General features: G+C 44.5%; 2 protein-coding genes and 1 long non-coding RNA gene across 5 annotated transcripts in view; 2 read left to right on the top strand and 1 right to left on the bottom strand.

Annotated features, from left to right (window-relative positions):
• The window catches only part of LOC115547917 (filamin A-interacting protein 1-like), a 74,295-nt gene that overhangs the window by 35,378 nt on the left and 13,785 nt on the right, over positions 1-25,132 (top strand). The window lies entirely within an intron of this gene.
• LOC115547924 (uncharacterized) lies at positions 8,395-9,354 on the top strand. The gene is made up of 2 exons (XR_003977446.1): positions 8,395-8,903; positions 9,104-9,354. It is a non-coding gene; the product is annotated as an uncharacterized LOC115547924 (long non-coding RNA).
• On the bottom strand, positions 9,681-13,540 carry LOC115547920 (uncharacterized). Of its 3 annotated transcripts, none has more exons than XM_030362434.1 (8): positions 13,507-13,540; positions 12,682-13,338; positions 12,402-12,581; positions 12,130-12,196; positions 11,996-12,050; positions 10,492-10,723; positions 10,232-10,381; positions 9,681-10,064 (listed from the first exon to the last, which is right to left on the bottom strand). In XM_030362434.1, the coding sequence occupies exons 3-8, from the start codon at positions 12,559-12,561 to the stop codon at positions 9,808-9,810; spliced, it is 921 nt and encodes a 306-aa protein (XP_030218294.1). In that variant the 5' UTR covers positions 12,562-12,581; positions 12,682-13,338; positions 13,507-13,540; the 3' UTR covers positions 9,681-9,807. The 3 variants fall into 3 exon arrangements, with proteins under 3 accessions (XP_030218294.1, XP_030218295.1, XP_030218293.1); XM_030362435.1 differs by having other exon boundaries at positions 13,012-13,338; XM_030362433.1 differs by having other exon boundaries at positions 12,402-13,338.

Below are 25,132 nucleotides of genomic sequence, written 5' to 3'. Positions count from 1 at the left end.
TTTGGGTGAGTGTGTGCGATGACGTAATGAGTGGATGTCTTCAGTGAGGTCTGTGGTCACGGCGATGCAGGAAAGGAAGCACACGCCTCCATGAATAATATCCTGTGTGAAATGGAGAGAGAGAGAGAGAGAGAGAGAGAGAGAGAGAGAGAGAGAGAGAGAGAGAGAGAGAGAGAGAGAGAGAGAGAGAGAGAGAGAGAGAGAGAGAGAGAGAGAAACACATTGTTAATCAAAGTTGTAACATCACGAGGTCACCATGGAAACGTTGGCTGTTTGTGTGAAATCATACGAAGAGGGACGACTTTTGCTTTGCTTGCCGCTGGACTGAATGTGTGGCTGTGTGTGTGTGTGTGTGTGTGTGTGTGTGTGTGTGTGTGTGTGTGTGTGTGTGTGTGTGTGTGTGTGTGTGTGTGTGTGTGTGTGTGTGTGTGTGTGTGTGTGTATCTTCAGTAAAACGTAGTTCTGTCGGCTTGAGAATTTAAACATCTGTCGACAGCAGCTGGAAACTAACTAACCAAGCAGCCAGAGTGTGTCTGTGTGTTTGTGTGTGTCCGGTCCGTGTGTTTGTTTGTGTATGTTCACGGGCATGCCTGTGTGTGTGTTTCTGTATCTATCTGTGTTCGAGAATTATCTTGCTCACTATCCACACACAAGAGACAAAATATTACTCCCCTTACATACTATAATAACATCAACACCATGAAAACCTACACCGTGTTTACATAAGGCTAGGCAATTGGGATTCAATCATTAATTAATACTAATCTAATTAATCGTCAGATAAACCAGCAGACAGGCCAATACTCTGGTATTTGCAACCAACACACACACACACACACACACACACACACACACACACACACACACACACACGAAACCAACCATTTTAAACCAACACACACACACACACAACCAAATAGTTACAACCAACACACACACACACACACACACACACACACACACACACACACACACACACACACACACACATACATTTTCAACCAACACACACACACACACACACACACACATTTTCAACCAACACACAAACACACACCACACACACACAACCAACCAATATCCATTACTACTAAACACACTGTAAAAATAATTCATACAATAAAAAAAAAAAATACAAACAAAGATTATACAAGCTGGAAGGGAGGGACACTTGATTGGCGGGTGTGACGCAAGTCCCGCCCCCTCTCTTTCTTATTGGCAACGGGACAGCTGTCCCGGAGGGATGACCTCATCGTTTGCCCGAGGTACGCCGGGATCAGCAGGGGTCTGAGAACCGGAGTGCTAGGCTAACCGCTAACAGATGTCACACATACGTGCACATACCCCCCCACACACACACACACAAACACACACACACACACACACAGATAGATACACACACATACACTCTTTGCGGCCCTCCTTGTCAGTCGTGTGTTACACAGAGTGACCTACATCACACCCAAGCCCTGTTTGGTTGCTATCATGCTAAAATGCTACCCACTAGCATGACAATCCTTATGTACGCACTTAACAGTACTTAGCATTGTGTAGTGACGTCTCCTTCTGTGTTTCTTACTGTAACCACAGTGATATATTATTGTTTCTCTTTCTAAAGACAAATGGACTCACTGTAAGTTGCTTTGGATAAAAGTGTCTGCTAAATGCCCTGAATGTAAAGGATGTCTGGTCTCAGCAGCCTCACCTGGTCTGAGTCTGATTGGACTCTGGGGCTGGGGGAGGCTGCACGACTGTTGCTCATTGACCAATAAGAATGCAGCAGTATCTTTCTTCTATAACATTTTACATTAAGGGCGTTTATCAGGCACCTTTATCGAAAGTAACTGACGATAAGTCCATTTGTCCGAAGAAAGAGAAACAACAATATATCTCTGTCGGTACAGTAAGGGTGTTCATAGAAAAAAGTGCCTGGCACTACCTATTGTAAGTCGCTTTGAATGAAAAGTGTCTGCTAAACGCCCTGAATGTAAAGGTAAATGGAACAAACACAACAGCAACGTAGCCCCCCGAAAAAGCCAGAAGAAAAAGCAGCACAGTATATTTACACTTAGACGCTTTTACCTGAAGTGATTTTCAACGGTTCATACACACATTCACACACCGACAGCGGAGTCGTCCCCTCAGGGCGTCAGCCACAGTCACACCTCGTGCCCACTGCACCGTCCGTCAAAGGACGTCAGAAGGCGTGGCTGACGGATGGGGGAGCTTTCCAGGGTCGTCAGTGCCCGAGTAGTGTCACAATGCTTAAATTTGCATACGCGATCTGATTGGATGACGGATCCGTCGCTGCGGAAAAAGTTGAACATTTTTCTACTTTTTGACGGAGCGCACGGATCCACAATGCATTGCGCGTCTGTTCCCATTCAAAGTCGATGGTGATCAGTCAACGGATGGATGCAGTGGGCACGAGGTGTCAGGGTGAGGCGTCTCGCTCAGGGACACCTCGACGCTAGGAGGAGCCGGGGATCCAACCAGCAACCCTCCGTTTACCAGGCAACCCCCTCTACCTCCACAGTAGCCGTTCATTCGTCATGCCTTAATGACGTAACCTCTCCCCACCTCGGGGGCGCTTATTTTTTACGAGCAGCACCGCGGAGATACACATCTCCGTGCCATCTGGTTGGAGAGAGGGGAGCAGGATGACATCACCGCGCTGCGTGGAATAACAAGAGCTGCGGGACATTCTTGTACCATGTGATCACTCCGCCGGCGAAAACCGTTTATTATCGTGTCCTGCCTCCTGCCCCTCCTAGCACCACGCGCAGTGTTTCAGTTCCTTCTTTCTTCTTCTTCTTCTGCAGAGGGGCGACAGTAGCTCAGGAGTTGGTGTGGCTCAGTGATGAGGTGTCCCTGAGCAAGGCTGACTGCTTCCTGACAAGCTTGCTGTCTCCCTGCACACACACACACACGTAAACGCATGCGCACACACATAGGTACGCACACATGCACGCAAACACACGTGCACGCAGGCAAACACACACACACGCAGGCACTCGCATTCCGACAGAAACACACTCAGACGCAGGCAGGCAAGCACACTCTCACTCACCAGTGTTGGGGAGTAACGGAATACATGTACCGGCGTTACGTATACAGAATACAAATTATTAGTATCTGTATTCCGTTACAGTTACAACTTAAATTGTTGGTATTTAGAATACAGTTACATTGTTGAAATCAATGGTTACATGACGATTATTCTTGCTTTCACACCACAACAGCATTTAGTGCGCACTAAAAAAGTTTGGTCCATTGGTTCGGTAGGTTTGCGTTGGTGTGAATGCAACCGCCTCACTTTGATGCGAACCAAATCAGCCGGCCAAGACCTCCCTGAAGAGCTGGTCTCGGTTCGCTTCCAAACAAACCCTGGTATGGTTCGCTTGAGATGTGAAAGCGAACGGTCCTCGATCCGATCCAGTTCTAAAAAGCATAGGCCCTACGCCTCTTTGGACGTAACAGGCACCCGCTCAGCCGCGCTCATTATGGGAATTATTGTTTGATTAGCGGTTACTCCAAGACTAGCAGCACATTGTCGGACCGTCGGGTGAAAATGAGTCGTGTCTCAACATGGAGTCAAGAGGAGAAGGAATGTCTATTCGATATTTGGACAGAGACCACATGAAACATATGCTTTAAAACAAACTTAAAAATGTGACCTTTTTTTCCAATGATTAAACAATCTTCTCTCTCTCTCTCTCTCTTTTTGTCTCCATCTCTTTACCTCTCACTGACTCCTCTTCATCACAGGCGAAGGTTTTGGTGTGCGACCAACAGAACTCTCTCTCTCTCTCTCTCTCTCTCTCTCTCTCTCTCTCTCTCTCTCTCTCTCTCTCTCTCTCTCTCTCTCTCTCTCTCTCTCTCTCTCTCTCTCTCTCTCTCTCTTTTTAGTTTAAGGGGATTTTATAGGCAATACCTATGCACTTAGCTCAGTGAATCTTTTTTTGGACGTAATGGCTAATATCTTTCGCATAAACATAACCTTATAGTCTTTGTTCCTCGACTGCAAATTATATAATATAGTGTACTTTCAGGGAGACATTCAGCCAGTTTGAACAGAAGAACACACCAGAATAGGCCTGTTTAGTAAGCAGGATTTGATGCCGCATTCCTACACTTATAAAATGCAATTCAATGTGGAAGTAATCCAAGTATTCAGAATACAATACTCTGATTGATGTAACGTAATACATTACATGTTACATTTTTGGGCATGTATTCCATATTTTGTAACTGGATACATTTTAAAAGTATCCTTCCCAACACTGTCACTCACACACACATTCCTGCTTTTGAACGTTTAAAGTCAGGTTCTATCATTCAGTTACACACACATACACTCACACACACACACACACACACACACACACACACACACACACCTTCTGCTCGTTAACCTCAACCCTCATCACCTGCCCCTCATTAGCGCCCTTGTCCGTCTCCTCCCAGCAGTTACTGTCGGAGGGGCCACACCCTGTGGTCCGACACAGCTGTACCCCCCCGATCACCCTCCCCTCAACGCCCCTTTCCAGGCGTGCCTTGCATTCCTCCCTCTCCTGCCCCCTCCTTCCCCTCCTCTCTCCTCCTCCACTTCCTTCTCCTCCTCCTCCCCCTCCTCTCTCCTCCTCCACTTCCTTCTCCTCCTCCTCCCCCTATTCTCTCCTCCTCCTTCCCCTCCTTCTCCTCCTCCACCTCCTCCTCCTCCTTCTCCTCCTCCTCCCCCTCCTCTCTCCTCCTCCACTTCCTTCTCCTCCTCCTCCCCCTATTCTCTCCTCCTCCTTCCCCTCCTTCTCCTACTTCTCCCCCGCCTCCTCCTCCACTTCCTTCTCCTCCTTCTCCCATTCCTCTCTCCTCCTCCTCCACTTCCTTCTCCTCCTTCTCCCATTCCTCTCTCCTCCTCCTCCACTTCCTTCTCCTCCTCCTCCCCCTCCTCCCCCTCCTCTCTCCTCCGCCTTCTCCTCCTCCTCCCCCTCCTCTCTCCTCCTACTCTTAGCCCTCCTCTCAACTTCTCCTCTTCCTTCTACTGCTCCTCCCCCTCCCCTTTCCTCCTCCTCCTCCCCTCCCGTCTCCTCCTCCTCCCCCTTCTCTTCGTCACAAACCATTCCTCTCTCTCCTCTCACACAACGAGTGGAGTGTGTGAGAGGTATGTTCGTGAAGTCCACAGGTGTAGGGCGAACAAGGACTCGAGGCAGAGGGCGAGATAATAACACACTCGGCCATGATAACACAAGTGAGCGGGTGGGGAGAAAGTGTGAAAGAAAAACTTGAGGTTAGACGAGAGAGGGAAGTATGTTTTTTTTTTGGTTGTTGCTAAATACATCCCATTGGAACAAATTACATGAGTTTTGCTTTTTCTGCCAAATTCTCTGCGTTTGTTTGGAGTGAACGTCAAGTAGTGTGTTTGTGTCTATGAGTGTGTGCGTGTGTGTCTGTGTGTCTTTGTTTGTGTGTGTGTGTGTGTGTGTGTGTGAGTGTGTGTTTGCATGTGTGCACGTGTGTCTAAGAGAAGGATAGAACATGACTTGCATGCACATATACGTTTGTGTGTATATGTGTTTGTGTGTATATATGCACACGTGTGTGTGTGTGTGTGTGTGTGTGTGTGTGTGTGTGTGTGTGTGTGTGTGTGTGTGTGTGTGTGTGTGTGTGTGTGTGTGTGTGTGTGTGTGTGTGTGTGTGTGTGTGTGTGTGTGCCTTCATCACATGGTTCCTTTTATGGCGAAGAGAGAGATTCTTTGAGCTCCTCAGAGATATGAAGCAACTCATGTTTTTCTGCTTCTGCACAGCCAGTAGTTTAACCCTCAACGCGAGGTCACACACATCCTACTCAATTAAACACGCGCCTGCTCAAGTCCTCACAAAACACACACACACACAGACACACTCGCACACACACATGCACACACTCACCTCCTTCACAGCATAGACTCTGCATAGCCTCCCCATCCCCCTCTTGCACACTTGTTTGTACGTCCTGGCACGTACTGTACCGATAGAGATATTCTATTGTTGTTTCTCTTTTATTTTGGTGGTCCGTTGAGCTTTTATTTTGAAGTTGGAATGGCTCATGTTGCTGAAACATTCTCACACGTTTGTTGAAGATATTTTATCCGAATCAATTCTCAGAGTCTCAGAGTCTACGTCTCAAGTCCGTTATCGGACCTCAACCAAGCCTCCTTAAGATTGCACAATCTCTCGGTATGGCAACGCAAACACTACACGACAAACGCTACAATGGACTCCGTTTGGAAACATCGCTAAATCAGCCGAAGGTCGCCCTATTCATTATTTTGATCGGTTTCCAACTGCTTTTATCTCGGCCATTAGCCATTAGCAGGGCTAGCCGCTAACGGCTGCCAAGTTCTTTCGCTAACCCTGTGTAGTTTTTGCAAATGTTTTCGCTTCGGCTCGAAGGCTTCTAAAACGCCCACAGAAAACTAGAGACGAGAGGGCCCGAGAGACTGAGAGAATCAAAAGGTGACAGAGAGAGAGTGAGGTTGAGACAGAGAGAGAGACACAGAGAGAGACACAGAGTGAGACAGAGAGAGACACAGAGAGAGACAGAGAGAGAGACAGAGAGAGAGACACAGAGAGAGAGAGAGAGAGAGAGAGAGAGAGAGAGAGAGAGAGAGAGAGAGAGAGAGAGAGAGACGAAGAGGAGTCAGTGAGAGGTATAGAGTTGGAGACAAAAAAAGAGAGAGAGAGAGAGAGAGAGAGAATTCTGTTGGGTCGCGCACCAAAACCTTCCCCCGTGACGCGCCCTCGGCGGAAACGTGATCTCATGACATGTTTCTGTTCTGAGAAAAAGAAACAAGGAGCATGTACTTTGAGAGAGTGAGCTCACGTTATACTTAGATCAAATTAGAGAGAGGTTCAGCTCCCTACTCTCCCCGTCAGTCTCCTGTTTCCATGACGACATGTTTGTCCCGGGAACTCTCCCTCTTCGACCTCAAGGAAGCCCTTGAAGCTAAATAGAGCGTTTAAATCTTTCTCCACCACAGCCGTAAAACAACTCCTCCATCCTACCTCTCTCCCTCCCTCTCCCACTCTCTATCTCTCTGTCTATCTCTCTCTCTGTGTCTCTTGCTCGGTCTGTGTCTGTCTCTCTCTTTGCCACTCTGGCGTCTCTCTCTCTCACTCTGTCTCTCACTCTGTTTGTCTCTGCCACCCTCTCTCTCTTTCTTCCTCTCGCTCTCCCTCATCCTCTTTCTTGGCTAATCAGGGGAGAGCAGGGGGAAGTCGGGGTTCAGACAGTGACATCATCATCGCCAGGGGGGAGGGAATCTAGAAATTCAGGCCTTTCATCAAAACATGAAAAATAGACTGGGAAGTAAAATACTCTCCTCCTGGTCTGACTGCAGTCTGATCTCAGACCCATATTAGGACTTCTTGAGGGGGGCGGGGGGGGGGGTTAGGGGCGGAGCCTGGCCAGGAAACTTAAATCAACAAGGGGCGGAGCTACATCGTAAAATAGAATAGGTTTCAATGCAGAGAAAGTAATTATTTTCTGGTCCCAGTCTTTATATGCCCCGGATTGCACATATGGGGTTTGTGGACTTAAATGATAATTATTTTTTATGCAAAGAAAACTACAATTTATCGCGAAGAAGTTTGATAATGTTGGGTTTTGTGTGAGGCCGCTTTGTAAACAACAGCTCTTCGCTGCTCTCGACACAAATTATATACTTCACCACCCACACATGGAACACTGGTACAGACATGGCGATATCTCTGCTCAACTTCACCGCTTTTTTCCGAAAACCATTATAAGTCGGGCATGTGGAGAGTTTCAGTAATGCCGATGGTGAGATGGTCGGTCTTGTCCACGCCAGTCGCAGGGAACGTGACGTCACAGCTTACAGCCTTTAGCTGAACAATAGCACAATAAACGGTCAAACTCTTTACATGAAATATTATCATTTAAATCCACAAACAACATATGTGTAATCGGGGGCATATAAAGACTGGGACAAGAAAATAATTACCTCTCTGCAATGAAACATATATGCCCATGGGGTCTACGGGAAGTGGCGTGACTTCGCCACTCTTTTGAAAGCATAGCCCTCTTGTTAAAAAAACCCTAATCTAACGCCGCTCTTAAAGGGATAGTTCACCCATTTAGAACCGGAGTTCTATCATTATAAAATCGCTATTGTAATGTAAATTAATATATAAAAAAATATCAGTCTAAACCAGTCTCCCCTTGGCCCATTTTTTCTCATCAAATTTTCTCCCGAAATGACGTCAAATGACGCGTTTGACGTCATTTCGGGAGAAACCTCTCTTCCCGCTAGATGGGCCGAGGACTACAACACACTTTTGGTGGCAAATTTGCCGGAAATTTTTCCACCAATAAGGAATGAGAGGGGGCGGGAGCTTGCACGCTTGCACACTCAGCTCGCGTACTGAGGGGGAATGAGAGGGACGGGAGACCGACACAAACCTCTGACCATGGCAGAAGCAACAGCTGAGTTTGAAAATATATTGCTGCATTGTAATATTCAGGGCTATTTGTATGAGCCAGAATACAGCGAGGAAGAACTGAGACGAATAGAGGAGGAGGCTGCTGCGGCTGCAGCTGAACAAGCCTTGCCTGTTGCCGAGGAGCCGGATCGCGCCGGAGTGAACTGGTGGTGTACCTGTTTGCTCTGTTCACCTATGGAGACTCACAAAGAGTCCCTGTGCTGCAGCGAATTTCAGCGATGCCAGTTTCTTCGCGATGAAATGGCTGAATCTGGCGAGGAAGGGGCCGTGTGTGCAACATCTCACCCAGGCTTTACGCCTCATCTGAACCGTTGGGTATTGGACACTTATTTCCGTACCCAGAAAGTCAACTGGAAACGCCAGCCAAAGCCCGCCGGGAGAAACGGACGTCTGAGCACAGAGTAAGTGTTTGTTTACTAACACATTGGCTACAATAGTTTTGAGTCACGGGGAACGTGACAATGTAGTTATCCGAAAGTAGCCGACCTTATTGGCAGAGCATAGGCTAGGTTACGTTAGCTTCAAGTCTGTGTAATGCTGTAGGCTACTCAAGGCATAATTTATCTTGCTTTGCTAATTTTGTTCTTTCTTTCATTGACAGTATAGGCTAACGTCTTACCGGCATTTCCTTGAGTGGATACTGCAAGGTGAGAGACTTGGGAGAGGCAATCGCCTTGTTTTGCCAGCGTGTGTTGTCCAGGCCATCAGGGCTAATTACCCAACACAAGATGGGCAGTACCGTGGCTACCAGGAGACGGTAGATGCCCAAGATGAGCTGTGATATTTAGCAAACTCACCATACGTTTTGTTTTTGTATATAGTTTATATTTTATGAATAAAACTTCAAATTCATGTTGGTTGTTGTGATTTGTTTACTATACCAAATGATGTTACACTAAAGTAGGCCTGCTGTATAAGATGAACACTTATTTCAACTGGGGAGAAAAGGTTTACATATAGCCTACTTGATATGCTGAAATACTGTAATTAGCAAATGTTTGATGTACAGTAATATACAAATGATACCTAAAATAATTATAAATCTATTCTTGCTACATTCATACATGATGGCTGTATGTTGAACCTACTTTGCAACAAAAAATGTAATGACAGAAATTTAAATAATTATTGCAGTGAAGTTTGTTATGGTGAACATGGGTTTATACAGGAGTCCAAGGTAAGGTAGTAAAAACAATAAGATTTTATTCACAAAGGAAAATGATCCAATATTTACAAAGATAAGATTGAAAACAAATGTTTTATAAAAGATACGTTTAAATAGATAAAATAGGTCAGATGTCCCTCTCAGAAGCGCCTTTTTAATTCAGCCACTGCCGCCTCCTTTGGTGGTTTTGGCACTGGTGCAATGTTAGGTGGCAGCGCAGGCTGGGGCAGGGCAAGTGAGGATGTTGAAACCTTATATAGAATCGTTGGGTTTCGTCTTCTGGTTATGACACTTGTGACAAGTGTGTCAATGAACTGGGTGGTGTGTGGAATAAAAATCTGCTTCACGACCCACTGCTTGGATCTCCTGCAAAACACTTGGTTGAAGCGTGGTTGTCCTGCAAAATAAATTACAAATAATTATAGATAAGACTATAAAGGCAACATTTGAGATGCTGTACTTTTTTTCAAATGAAATACCCGAATTATTCAGCTAAATCTGCAAACCGTGTAAGCTGTGAAAATTATATTCTTGATTCTTCATTGAGCCACTTTTACTACACACCTGTCTTGGTTGTGGCCTGCTTTCTTTTGACAATGTTTTCATTGTGCTCCAAACATGCAAGATGACCCCTTTCTCTCATTCCCTGGAAAGAGAATCCCTGCCTTTTTGGGAGGTACTTGAGCATTGCACTGTGAAAGATCTCCAGCGGGCCTGTATGCAATAAAATAAAAAGGGAAAAGAATATGAGAATGAAAACATGATCATTACGGAGTGATTTTGTAAAGTATTCAAGCTTATAAGGAGAACTATTATAAACTCACCAGTGTGTTTGAACAGGGCCATCTGTTCCAGGTCTTTCAAAAGCCTTTTGTCATTTACCAGCGATTCGAGATTTTCAAACGCTGAAGACTCCCTCTTCATCCATTGGCGCTTGCTTTGCTCCTGGGCTGTTAGAGGATTATGTCCACACCGGTTTGTTTGTCCATCATCCTCTGTCCATTCATGCTCATTACACACGTGGTGTAGAATGGACTGCCATCTGCATTTCAGTATCTGTATGAAACAAGTATTATTTACAATTATAAGACTAAGACTAAGTGACTTAGTCACTGACGCATGTGTCGTTGCTAGTTTACAACTGGCGCAGAGCGTTCTTTTCCCACCACCGCCACTCGCCGGTAAATTAGGGATTGATCATGCGCCCCAAGTGGCGGTTCGGCGGAAGGAGGAGGCGTGTTCTGGCGCAAACGGTATTTTGCCGTTTCTGAATACCATTGCGCTACTGACCAGGAAATACCTGGTTTAAAGTCAGTGGCGCGTTGTTCAGATGCTATTTTAAGGGCGCATGCATACATGCGCATGCGATGCATACGGATTGCTTGTGCACCTCGCGCATACACTTTGCTTCTCCCATCTACCTAGCCGCACATTCTTGGTAAATTATTTGGGAAAGAACAGCTGATGCAGCGGTAATAAGTTGTACTTTTAAATCAATGCATCTGCAAACACCGTACAGCAAACACATATTTTCTTATGTGACATCGTGTAGGCCTACATGCCCATAACTTTTAGGATTGATGAGTATTTGATCGTGAAAAACATTGTTTTACCGCGAGTGAGTGTTAAAAAGAATGAAAGAATGCGGGCGCGCGTGTGTGCTCTGTTTAAACACACGCAAACTAAACACGTAACGCATAATACAATCAATGGCAATGTCTATTACCGCGGGGACACATGCATATTAGGATAGCATACAATACTGATTAGAAACAATGTTTATAATGTATTGCGTATATCATTAAATAGAACCACAGTTACCGCATATCATATGTTATATCATATACGTTTTATTTGCCGAAATGTATTTGAGGACTCAGTATTTCTGAAGTTGTGGATGAAAACCCCTTATTCCATGTGTGAATTAGGCCATATTATTTGGCAATAAACTGAGCCATTTGCAGTTTGAAATTCATGTGCATCTGTCTCATCGGAGACTGCAGACGCGCTGTCAAAATATCAACTCGTCCGATTCAAATGCGCTCATGGCTCTTAAAAGGGATGGGAGCTGGCACTCTCATTGGTTTGTTGGACGTTACGCCGAAACCACACCTACGGGTAACTAGGCTGCTTCAGACCAACCCTTTTGACACTTGCGCCGCGACGCAAGTGTCATTTATCCGCCTGCAAAATAGCGATAGCGCCGTAGAACCGCCCACAAAGCTACTTGCGCTTTGCGCTTCCCACTTGCGTTTCAGACCGTTAAAATAGGGCCCTATATATTTTTGGTCTCTAAAAAACAGATGAACAAAGCCTTTGATTCCTTACCTCTGCATCACCCTTGCTTGTTGCACAGGTAAACCACATGTGGTTTATGATTGACCTGTGAAAGAAAAGAAAATTAGTAATTTAGAAACTTACAAAACAATGAAAAGCTTGGCACTTTACAAACCAACACTGACCTGCTCCATGCAGCAAGAATTTCGTTCCCTTTAATTGCTCCTTTCCTCTGTATCTTCTTCCTCAAACCTGAAAGAATAAATGTAACATAAGTTCGGTCCCCTCACAACATTTGTTGTATTTTTTTGTAAAGTACAGCCAAATCCCATCCTTTTATCTGCAATATATAAATCACTCTGTGCTGCAAAGCTCTGGACATGATTTGTGAATGGGGAGGGCTGGAAAATGGGGGAGGTTTCGTTGTGTGTGTACAGGGAAGGCAAAAAATACATACCTTTCGCTGTATGCCAGATGTCAAACTCATGCTGAACATTGGGGAATTCTTCCCTCATGATCGTGCGTATAGATGTTGAGCGGTCCGTGGTCATCACCTCAATATCTAAGCCATCACCCATGATCTCCTTCATGCCCCTTTTGAAACCGAGTGGTTCCATGGCAACAGAGCTGCCGGCTTCTGTAGAATAAAGTTGAATACTTACTTGAATTGAATAATAATTTTCACAGCAGCAATAATAACATATATTTTTATTTTCCAGTGTTAATCTTTTATTTACCTGCAGCAGTTCTGTGTGAATAATCTCCTTGGTGTCGTCCAACATGAAGGTGTAATGGCAGTTTTTGGCACTGAAACCTGGGGTGTCACACCGGCCATCCCCTGACAAGTGTAGCTTCTTCCCATCCTCCTGTTCTAGGTACACTATGGCCATGATTTATTTTCTCTGTTGTTGATATAGGTCTTCAATGGCAGGGTGCAAGTAAGCCTTCTGCATCTCATAAAATGTAGTCTTGGCGATCATTTGGACATTCATGGTCTTGCACCAGTCTGACAGTTCAGTGTACGTGCCACCCCTGAACTGAACAGCTGCCGCTGCGAGGAGGTTCACCTCTGCCATTCCCCTCACTTCAGGCGATGATCTCCATGTCCCGGAATGTCCAGCAAGACATGTCCACGTCACCTTCCTTTGCGCCCCACAGTCAAAGACAGTTTTTGATGACAGAGGCTTGCCGCACATCTGGCAAAATTTGAAAAGTGACATCAAGCAGGACTCATTCACAATGATCTTCTTTCCGTGCCAGTCATTGATGCCTTCATCTTCTGATGAAGACGTTGACGTGGGGGTGACAGTTGTGTTGGGCTGGTAGTTTTCGTCTGCTTCACCCACAGTGCTAAAACTTGAATCAAGGGTCCCAGGTGTGTCGGGGCACGATGTCTGCAAAACAAAAGAGGTTTATTTTTAATTGTAAAGATGACCAATTATATAAATATTATTCCTTTAGAATGATTAGTTGAAAGTTAGAAAGTGTTATCTTGTGTAAGTAATATATTGGCAAAATATTTGATTTAGATCATTTGTAAAGTAGCCTTTTCAGAATCTTACCGATAGTCCTTGGTCCGAGGGAAAGGTTTTCACTAGTGTGGATGTCAAAGGGAAGGTCTTCAGCGGGTTGGAGGATGCAGAGAGAGTCAATGCGCCATGACCACTATCAGCGTTCTGTAATGACACAGGCATTTAGTTTGTCATGTTTTTGGTACCACACACACAAAAATTGAATGTAGGGACAAGAATAAAACTGCTCAATATGCATTTGCTTCCTAGTATAATGTTAGATTATATCACTCACTGAAAAGGCTTTTTTCCTGCTTTACTTTGTTTTTGAACTATTTTAGCAATTTGCCCAGATAGCTGCTATTCGTTTGGGTCACGTGACGTCACTGTAGCTTTGCGCCACCATCTTGACGACCGATCTCACCCACTGACCCATTGATTTCAGTGGTAACTCATGCCGGCAATTTGTTGTGCAGTGGGCACAACAGTACATACTACATACCTAGCGCAAGGCAACGGGCAATGCTTGTTCAAAACTCATCCCCGGCGTCCATAGCGAAATCGACAGTATGCTAAGCTAAGCTAAGCACACAGAGACCCGGGTAGCAGCCGAGGGAGCGTATCTATGATCCCGGGTCCTATGTTCCCCGGGTCCTATGTTCCCCTCTTTGTATGAGACTGGGGAACAAAGGACCGCTTTTCCCAAAAAGGGTCCCATGTTCCCCGATATGTTAGTTTTTCTACCATTACTGCCAAATAACGGCCGAGAAAACTACCATTGCATGTGTTTACCTTGGTGGAAGAGGGAGACGTCGGAGAACCTGACGCAGTCTTTTCATACGCCGGTAAACAAACCCCGAGAAGCCCAATCCCTACGAGAGCTCCCCGCGCTACGGCCAACCGGATGCGCAGAGCCTTTGGCCGTGATATTATTATACAAATTATATTATATACTAAGAGCTCCGGGAGTCGCAAACGGCACGGGGAACATAGGACCCTTTTCACTGCTAGTGAGCTCTAGCAGTAAACTGAAGTGCTCACTAGTAGCAGCACAGAAATATAGTAGAATATTACGACAGTCTTACCTGTAGGCGACTGCGTTTCGCTGCGGGAGGTACATTAGAAGCCCCGGCCTGTTCGTCATCTGGGCACGGGCCCACAGCGAAGACGCACGGAACAGCAGTTGGTTTGAGTACGGACCTTATCTTGCCGAAAAGTCTTCCATCAAAATCCTCCAGTTTGAAATGGAGACTGCATATCGTTTTTCCTTTTATAATTTCCTTCCCGGTGTCTTCTCCAACTCTGGGGTTGTTTATCGCCCGCAGCCATAGTTTGCAACGCTGAGCGTCTTTCACTGGCAAACCGTGAAAACTTACACTCTGTCCCAACCTCGACTTTTTGGTGCAACCGGGTACCAAACAACCACTGGGCATGATTGCTTTTGGAAAAACGAGTCAAAACTAGTCAACGACGGTTCGTGAATAACTTTGTGAATAAAGTTTGATTGCTCGCATGGGTCCTTCCCCCTTTTAAACGGAAACAGGTGGGCGGGGCAGCGAGCGCAATGCACTGTGGTAGTTGGAGGTTTTCTCACTTTGAGCCAGAGAGACCATGAAAACACTCTTTCTGCCTTTTTTCATGCTAGGATGAAGCAATTTCAATTTATTTTTCACATTTATAATACATTGAATTATTTAATTCATAAAACCTTCATATTCCCACCGGTGAACTATCCCTTTAAGTTAATAAGAGACATAGCTCACAATCTGTCATGGCTTGTATGCCAACATAGCTGGCCTGCTAACATAACCATCTTGCTAACAAGCCACTCTTGTGAACACAGCACTTATGCTAAAAGTTATCATGCTAATGTAGCTATCTTGTACCATAGCTCACAAGCTGCTATCATAGCCATCTTATGCTAACGTCGCTCTCCCACAACAGCACTGTCTGTAGGCCTTAACTTCACTTCATAAGACTATCAATATGGAACGGTCTCTTGCCAAGTCACCATGGCAACAAGACTTTCTTAAAAGCCACAGAGAGAGAGAAAGACAGAGACACAGAGAGACAGACGGACAGACAGACACATGCCACTCCCCCCCCCCCCCCGGTCGGATCACTGCTAATCCGACAGGAAACCATGAAAGGGTTTCAGGAAGTAGGCCCAACAGCCCACCTGACAGCTGGGCCCATACGTTTTGGTGTGTGATTTGTTATTAGTGTGTGTGTGTCTGTGTGTGTGCGTGTGTGCGTGCGTGCGCACATAATTAAAAATTACTTACTGAACATCTCTAAAAGACATGTCGCAACCGCTTCAAATGTATCACACCTAATAAATCTTGATTGCCAACCTTAAAAAACAAAACACCCACACACACACACACACACACACACTCACACACACACACGCGCACACACTTCAGTTCCACACTAAACAACCTGTTTGTGTTTAAAACCCATTTTACGTGTGTCCTAGCGATGATGAAACTGTTTAGATGTACTCTAAAGAGAGTACACTCTGTAGCCTCCAATTAACTGCCCTGTCTCTCATTTATCCTAACGAGCATTCCCTTAACGAGCTCGCTCTTAGGCTACGTTTACACGATGACGGTCTGAACAGAAGATGCAAAAGTGGCGTCGCGTCTTCACTTTTTATTCCGCGTTTAGACAAGCGTTTTCGGGAGGAAATCTGCGTGCATACGGTGACGCAAAAGTGTGTCGATTCGGTATGCATGCCAGGCGGTCATTATGTTGTTTGTTGTGGGCCCTAGGACATCGTAACCATGGAAACGTTGACATCCCAGACACACACACACACACACACACACACACACACACCTGTTGACGTCACCGCACAACGATGGGGTCGGATTCAGACTTTTAGATTGAAGGTTTACACCTGGGGGGGCTATTACTTTGAAGGCCTACGAGAGGCAGACAGTCCCTTATTTAGTGGCTTATAGTGTGTGTTGGCTTATGGTGGGTTTAGCTGGGACCGGGGTGTGTGTGTGTGTGTATGCCTGTGTCTGTGTCTGTGTCTGTGTGTGTGTGTGTGTGTGTGTGTGTGTGTGTGTGTGTGTGTGTGTGTGTGTGTGTGTGTGTGTGTGTGTGTGTGTGTCCACATGTACTATTCTAACACAGAAAAGCATGAGGTGCAGAAAGCTTAAAATGATGAATGAAGTAATTGAATAAATTTGGAAAAGAGAGAGAGAGAGAGAGAGAGAGAGAGAGAGAGAGAGAGAGAGAGAGAGAGAGAGAGAGAGAGAGAGAGAGAGAGAGAGAGAGAGAGAGAGAGAGAGAGGGAACCAGAGGAGGGCAAACGGTGCTTCAAAGTCAAACAAATAAAGGAAGATGAAAAGAGAGAGAGGGAGAGGGAGGGAGGGAGGGAGGGAGGGAGGGAGGGAGGGAGGGAGGGAGGGAGGGAGGGGGAGAGGGTTTACATGTAAAGACAAGATTGAGCGATAGAGAGACAGAGAGAGAGAGAGAGAGAGAGAGAGAGAGAGAGAGAGAGAGACATGTGGAACTGATTACACACACACACACCGATGATGTCATGTATGTCAGGTTATCTCCCCTACGGATGTGTGAGTGTGTGTGTGTGTGTGTGTGTGTGTTTGTGTGTGTGTGTGTGTGTGTGTGTGTTTGTGTGTCAGTATTTGGTTGTGGGTGTGTCTCTGTATGTGTGTCTGTGTGTCTGACTGTCTCTGTCTGTGTGAGTGAGTGAGTGAGTGAGTGAGTGAGTGAGTGAGTGAGTGAGTGAGTGAGTGAGTGAGTGAGTATGCGTGTGTTTGTGTGTGTTTGTGTGTGTCTGTGTGTGACAGCATGCCCACTCCAGAAAATGCAGAGAAACACACAACCCTCGTTAATGGCCGTCACTAAATGTTGTTTAACTGGACACACGCACACACACACACACACACACACACACACACACACACACACACACACACACACACACACACACACACACACACACACATACTTCAAACAGTTAACAGGATTAAGTTGTACTAAATCTATAAAGTAGATGTTATGTTTTATGAAAGACGTTTGAAGTACGTATTGAACATAACACTGCAGGACAGAAACACAAACTGCTTTTGTATTCCATGTCCAAGGTTTGGCTTGTGCTGGTGCAACAAAATTCCAGGCAAACATTGCAATCCATCAAAAGGTCTGGCAGAAAAACTGATCTAACTCCTAAGAATACCCTTTGAAACATGTTATTTTGGGGTCCGACTGACAGGGCAGTAGGCAATGATGCAGCCCAACCAATCACCTACTTTGAAACCGACCAATAGGAAGCACTGGAGCCCATTACGACGGCACATTACATCTACCTAATTTTACTACGAATTACAAATATTGTGCGAATTTCAGAAGCAGGAAACGTTATGACGGATGTTTCACTCACAATCTTCGTTGAATCTTCGCTAAGCCGTGGCGGTCGGGAAGTTTTCCTGTATCATTCTACAAGTGTTCAGAGAAATGTTGTCAGTTGGCCCAACCCTCAGTGGTCGCTGCTCTCGGAAGCGAGATGCCTCCATAGTCCGATGTTTATTCCGAAGATATCTGTTTGAAACGTACATCCCGACTGAGTAACTTTATGACGTCGCCGGGAAACGCGGAAAGAACAAATAATTTTTTTCGGGGGAATTAACATAATTGTTTGCGTTTGAAAAACAAACACGATTAGTCACAAGGAGGAAAACGGTCGCACACACACACACACACACACACACACACACACACTCACACAAAAATAAGACAAACACACACACACACACACACACACACACACACACACACACAAGACAAACACATACACACACACACACACACATTCATAAGCCATAAACACACACACAGACAGTCAGACACACGCTCAACCGAACACGCACACACACACAGAATGACACTAAACGACACAGACACACATACACACAGACACATTGTATAGAGACTCCAAGATCCACTCAATTTATACAAAAAAAAGACACCCATCATGTCCACGCAGGGATTGCACACAAGCACACAAACGCACAACTTTACGATAATTAGTGAGGTGTAAACGTGTTGCTAATATACGATGACATCACAACAGGATGCTACTGTGCAAACACAGACACACACAAAAAGTCACACACACACACACACAAAATCTCCTTTCACTTATGTTCACACGTGTACAAGATACACACACTTCTGGTCACACGTATGTGCAGGTCTTTTCTACGCTCAGTGACAAACATACACAAACCACACCACAGGCAGACAGACGCAACAGCAAAATTTCTCTCTCGCACACACACAGCAGCAGCAAAAACAAGCATGATCTCTCTCTCTCTCTCTCTCTCTCTCTTTCTCTCCCTCTCTTTAACATACACACTTTGCGAGCCTCTGAAAAAGCTGTCCTTATAAGGGCATGCTGATGATGTAATGGTGTGCAGGCAGAGCGCACATCGCTCATTGTTTGGTCTGCCTGTCGGAATGTCCGAATCCTAGAGAGGGCGAGAGGGCGAGAGAGCGAGAGAGAGAGAGAGAGAGAGAGAGAGAGAGAGAGAGAGAGAGAGAGAGAGAGAGAGAGGAGGGCTTGTACTCAGAGACTATCATAATCATTTAGACCGGGGCGAGAGAGAGTGGGAGAGAGCGAGAGGGGGCGAGTGCTGAGGGACTATCACACACACACCCTTTAGACCGGTGCGAGGGAGAGAGAGAGAGGACGGAACTCAAGGTAGGCACGCTGGCTGTTAACATGAAACTTTTTGTGGACTTAAAAAGGAGATAAAACTTGTCAAGAATTGTCAACATGTTAACTGCAATGGATCCTAATCAAAACTTTGTCTCTCTGGGTTGAGACAACGTAACCAGTGTTTTTATAACCTTCTGTTAAGGTATCTTAACCAGTGTTAAAGTTTAACCTCCTGGGTTTAGATCATCCTAACTGGTATTATTATAACCTACTGTGTTTTAATTCAATTACATTTTATTCGTATAGCCCTTAATCACCATAACAGTCTCCAAGGACCTAACAGGCCAAATATATATGACACCCCCCTTTACCCTAGCCCCCATAAGGGCGAGAAAAAACTTCTTCCAGGGATGTTCAGGAGTGCAATAGGTGCCATAATTGAAATACAGGTATCCTGTATGTCAATATATATATGTTTAGATCATCTTAACTGGTATTATTATAGCAGTCTGAGTTAAGATAACTTAACTAATATTATTATAGCCTTCTGAGTTAAGATAAATTAACTAGGATTATTAAAACATTCTGAGTTAAAATATTTTAACCAGTTTTTAAAACCGGGGTTAAGATAACTTAACCAGTTTCATTAAAACCTTCTGGATTTAGATAGTGTTATTATAGCCTGTTTGCATAAGATAACTTAACTAGTAGCATTAAAACCTTCTGAGTTAAGATAACTTTACCGTGTTTTATAACATCCTTTGCTGAGATCGCCCTAACACTGAGAGAAAACCTCTAACTGAGAAAAAAACAAACCTCTAACTCAATAGAATACTTATTATTATTATTATTATTATTATCATTAGAAAGACTTATCGTTGACTAAGCCAGAGAAAGAAGTTCGACAACAGAGGATTTCAGGTCGCTCAGGTCGGTGTTGTCTCCGGTGATGTTCTCTGGGTAGTACAGATGTTTAGGACAGAGTTGGATCCGCCTGGTGTTAGGTCACGATGGACAGATGTTTCAATGTAAATATGAAACAGCCGTTATGGATGAGATGAGAGAGGATTCGTTGTGTTGTTGTAACTTTTGGAGACTGTCCCGAGTTCCTCCTATGGTTCATCTCTTTAAGTCACTAGTTGTGTAACGTCATATGATAGCTATCTTTGAGGTGTCTGGGGAATGGGTTAACCTAGTGATGGATAGTGCTTGGCACTTGGTTCTATGAACATCCTTACCGTACCGAAAGAGATATATTGTTGTTTCTCTTTCGTCCGACAAATGTACTTATTATAAGTCACTTTGGATAAAAGCGTCTGTTAAACGCCCTGAATGTAAAGGTAAACTCAGATGTTGTTTTCTTTTTTGGTTGAAACTCTGTTGCAACCGTTTATTTCTACCGCAATAACGTTTAATTAAATGTCGGAAGAGTTTAATGGGTTTCACCATAACTTTTGAGTTGTGTACCATACAGACACTGTTGAGGACAGTTATGGAGTTACAATTGCTTTTTTCTTTAATACATACACAGATTTAAATATATTTTTTAGATCAGGTGAAGAAATTCTGTGCTCGAATATTTTGTCCCAGGGAATGTTGAATGCTGAATGAATGCTATGTTGCATTCAATTCGATAACAGGCACTTCGGTCCAAAGGCGACTTAGAAAAAGTGATTCCAAAAATGAAGATACATCTCAAAAAGTAAGAGAATAATTTAGGCAGAATTCAGAAAATAAGAACAGCAACACTTTGCTGCTCTTTCAACTGTAATAGTTCCCAGTACAGTTGACACCAACAAAAGCACTGGAATATAATTTGCTTGTAAGGATGATTAAAAATTGGATCTATTTAATTTGAGATGTACAAAACAAATTAAAATGTCATTAGTTATAATTCTCTGCTTTGTTTTGAAGACAATCCAGGAAATAATAGTAATTACAAATAAGTTTCCAGTGTTGTTAATTATAATTTGTTAGTTATTAATTCCACCCTAGACAATGCAAACACTTACACAATATTAATAGTAAAATATTATTGTAGTATAGTAATCGAGCATTGATGTTGTGGATCTTGTGTACTCCGACTTGTACTTTGGTTTTAGATTTTACATTTGTTTAGGAGATAAGCATTTCAGAAGGAGTGGGTGAGTGTGTGTGTGTGTGTGTGTGTGTGTGTGTGTGTGTGTGTGTGTGTGTGTGTGTGGGTGTGTGTGTGTGTGTGTGTGTGTGTGTGTGTGTGTGTGTGTGTGTGTGTGTGTGTGTGTGTGTGTGTGTGTGTGTGTGTGTGTGTGGCCTTACCCAAGTGTGTAGAGGAAATGAAATCAGCAGCAGCAGGGAGCTGACGGTTTGAGAGTGGATGGAAGTTACGATTTGATGGGGAGAAGAGAGGGATAGACAGTAGCTAAACACAAGGAGAGGGAGAATCTGTGCTATAATGAAGAACATATTGTTTGTATTCTTGATTTAAACCTTCTAACCCTGACCTAATTGTAGATACAACCTCTTATCAACGAGGCTGGACCTGTCTGCGGACAAGGGTTCGAGGAACACATTTGCGTAACCCCCGGCAACGGAGTGTTTATCATACCCCCAGTGGTGGGAAAGATCAAATAACATCAAGCGCTATCGCTTGATGTTATCAGAGTGGAGTAGGGAGGGGATTAACACTGATCTAGGGTGATAGGTGTGTGTGTGTGTGTGTGTGTGTGTGTGTGTGTGTGTGTGTGTGTGTGTGTGTGTGTGTGTGTGTGTGTGTGTGTGTGTGTGTGTGTGTGTGTGTGTGAGAGAGTGAGTGGGAGAAAGAGAAAATGCGGGTGAGAGAAGGGGAGAGAAATGGGGGAGAAAAAGGGAGAGAAAGGGGGAGAGTGAAAGGGAGAACTAGGGTGTGGTCTCAGCAGCCTCACCTGGAGTGTGATTGGCCTCTGGGGGCTGGGGGAGGCTGCACACCTGTTGCTCGTTGAGCAATCAGTGGTCAGCAGTTTAACGTACGCTCACTCTGATCCACAGTGCCGTCCAATCACAGTGAGAGGGTTAGAGAGAAAGACAGGCAGACAGACAGTGTGTGTGTGGGTGGGTGGGGGGTGGGGGGGGGGGATTGGGAGAGGCATGGCCATTAAGCACTAAAAGCCTCGTTCCGGGTCTGTGTTTGTGTATCTGTGTTAGGGTTAGTGTGTCTGCGTGTGTGTGTGTGTGTGTGTGTGTGTGTGTGTGTGTGTGTGTGTGTGTGTGTCTGCGTGTGTGTGTGTGTGTGTCTGCGTGTGTAGGGGCGAGGGTGTGTGTGAACATACGTGTGTGTGCGAGTGCGCTGTGTGTCTGTTTATTTTTGTGTGTGTGAGTCTCTGTGGGTGGATGTGTTTTCTGTGTGTAGGGGTTGGTGTGTGAGTTTGTGTGTGTCTGTGTGTTTTTGTGTGTGTGAGTGTGTGTAAGGGTGAATGTGTGGGTTTTTGTTCCTGTGTGTGTGTCTGTGGGTGTATGTGTGTGTTTGTGAGTAGGTGTGTGTGTGTGTGTGTGTGTGTGTGTGTGTGTGTGTGTGTGTGTGTGTGTGTGTGTGTGTGTGTGTGTGTGTGTGTGTGTGTGTGTGTGTGTGTGTGCGCACCAGGGATGGAAATTAACAGTGAATCGTGTCACTTCATCCGCCACTGTGTCGGGTAATACTTTCCAGTCAGGTCCGATCTAATTTGCATATTTAATACATTCGTCATACGGCGCTGCAGTTCTACAACCTTTACTGTCAACATCCGGCCCCCTTCTTCTTCTACGCCCCTTTTGCTGAACTGCGACTGTCAACATCCGGGATAATATACCGGTAACAGGGCTCTCAAGTCTCACACAATCGGCGTGAGACCATATCTGTGTTCGAATTCGTTCCCTATCACGGATATAGTGCACTATATAGGGTGCTCGCCATTTTGTAGTGGTGATCGAATTCGCAGTGGTTAATTTCATGCACTATATGGTGCACTTAAAATACCCCAAATTTGAGTGTACATGTGCCCTACATGTTACTCCCGTAGACCACAATGCAATGCGGTCGCTTTTTTTCCGGAGGCGAAGAAGCTGAATAACTGCGAAAATGAATACATTTAATGATGGAGTCTCCGGCTTTCGTATCGAAATGTGAACAATTTATTTGGGATTTAACATAGAAAATGTAACATTCAAAATTACTTTAAAAAAAATTGAACAAGGAAATGTAACATTCAACATCAATACAACCTCCAGCTTTCCTCGTGAGTGCCCGGTTTGTTTACATGATGTCGGCGCATCTGTCTGCGTCACACAAATACCCGGCGCATTTACTGACGCAAATGACGTTTAGAAATGTTCGGCGTAGTGTCCGAATTCTCGTTTGTTCGTTCCCTATATTAGTGCACTATATCATGAACACTATTTAGGGAATAGTGAGTGAGTGTACAGGGAACGATTTCGAACACAGCTCTTATGTCCATGCGTGAGACACAAGCAATTCGGAAGAAGACGATGGGTGTGTCGAATAGACGTCGTCATCGTCTTGCCGTCCCTCCCCGGTCTGTGATTGGTTCCCCATCTCAGGCGAAAATCGGATCCATGGAATCCAGGCTGCCTCGCAGCATGGAATGAAATCGCTCGCAAGGCAGCATGGCTATAGCCAGGCTATTTCGGAGGCGGGACACGTTCAGAAATCCATTCATAAATTAACAGACGTGAATTGTCTGGCTGGCTGAAATTTGAGAGGGGTTCTGGGTGTCCATGGTAAGATTTGTGTAACCAACGAGAGAGAGGTATGATCAGTTAAGCATGACGAAGGAGAAGTGTATGGAGGTAAATCTGTGCCATCGGATTTTAAAAATAAAAAACCATTGAATTCTAAGCACTGAATATTTATGCATTGAAATAACGTATCTGGATTTGAATTTCAATGTAATCAACGTCCCCACGTTGAATTTTTAACGTTGAATATTTGATTTTGAATTTTTAATATTGAAAAATAAAGCTGAATAGGACTTAAATTCAAATCCAGATATGTTATTTCAATGCATAAATATTCAGTGCTTAGAGTTCAATGGCTTTTTATTTTCAAAATCCGATGGCACAGATTTACTTCCATAGAAGTGACTCAAACATTTTGTGGTTGAGAGGGCATATCGGTTTCCACCATATAGGTTTCTACAGGACAAAATCTGTGTGGGGGTGGGGGAATCTAGTGGGGGATATGTTCAACAAAAGAACAAGGAATTGAAAGCTACTTACAATAGGCCTAGGCTACATTCATTTCCCATGATGGCAGCAATGTTCCACTTTCAGCTGGAATTCACCAGCACATCAAAACCACGTGTCTTCTTTAGATTTCAGTTCCCTTTATTTATTCACACAGTTTAGCAGAGGCATTCATTCAGAATCAAAGCCCAAATTAAAGCTGCATTTAGGGCGACTATCACTACCCAGCCGAAAAATAGATGCGCTATAAATGGTTTTCTTTGAACATGGGCATAGTTGTGGAAGTGCTGGTGTTAGGAAAAAAAAGTTGACGGGAATTAAAGTGCTGCACATCAACTGTACAAATGTAGATTATTCATCACAAGAATTTTAATTCAGAAATCGAATAGGCTAATAAAGTCTGAATTGTGAGATAAAATTCAGCATTCTGATAATAAAGTCAGAATACTTGGATCAATCCGAATTCTGATAATTAAATCCAGCATTAAAGGTTCATTTAAGAAGGTTCTCACCAGTCATTTGTGGCCTGGCCGCGATGTCGAGTTTTTGTAATTTTTTAGACCGGGTTTTAGTAAAAGTAATTCACTAGCGTGCAATAATTTGCAGTGTCAGAATTCTGAGAATTTAGTAGCATTCAGATTTCTCAGAATTCTCTGACACTGCAAATTAAAGCGCTACAAACTACTTTCAGGGTGACTGGAGAGAACTTCCTTAAATTAACCTTTGATGCAAGATTTGCATGAACGGTTTTGTGTGAATTAGTTTGGTTCTCTTTCATGGAAGCCG

The sequence above is a fragment of the Gadus morhua genome, chromosome 7 (genome assembly GCF_902167405.1).
Source record: "Gadus morhua chromosome 7, gadMor3.0, whole genome shotgun sequence".
Classification (NCBI taxonomy): Eukaryota; Metazoa; Chordata; class Actinopteri; order Gadiformes; family Gadidae; genus Gadus; species Gadus morhua.
The sequence above is the reverse complement of the archived record's forward strand: the minus strand, read 5'-3'. Positions and strand labels throughout refer to the sequence as shown.

Coding starts and splice junctions, on each gene's coding strand:
- LOC115547920 (XM_030362433.1), bottom strand. CDS start 12,834: ATGGCCATAGTGTACCTAGAACAGGAGGATGGGAAGAAGCTACACTTG. Junction 10,724..11,995: donor CAAGCAAGGGTGATGCAGAG/GTAAGGAATCAA, acceptor TGTTTCATACAG/ATACTGAAATGCAGATGGCA. Junction 10,382..10,491: donor GGCCCTGTTCAAACACACTG/GTGAGTTTATAA, acceptor TATTGCATACAG/GCCCGCTGGAGATCTTTCAC.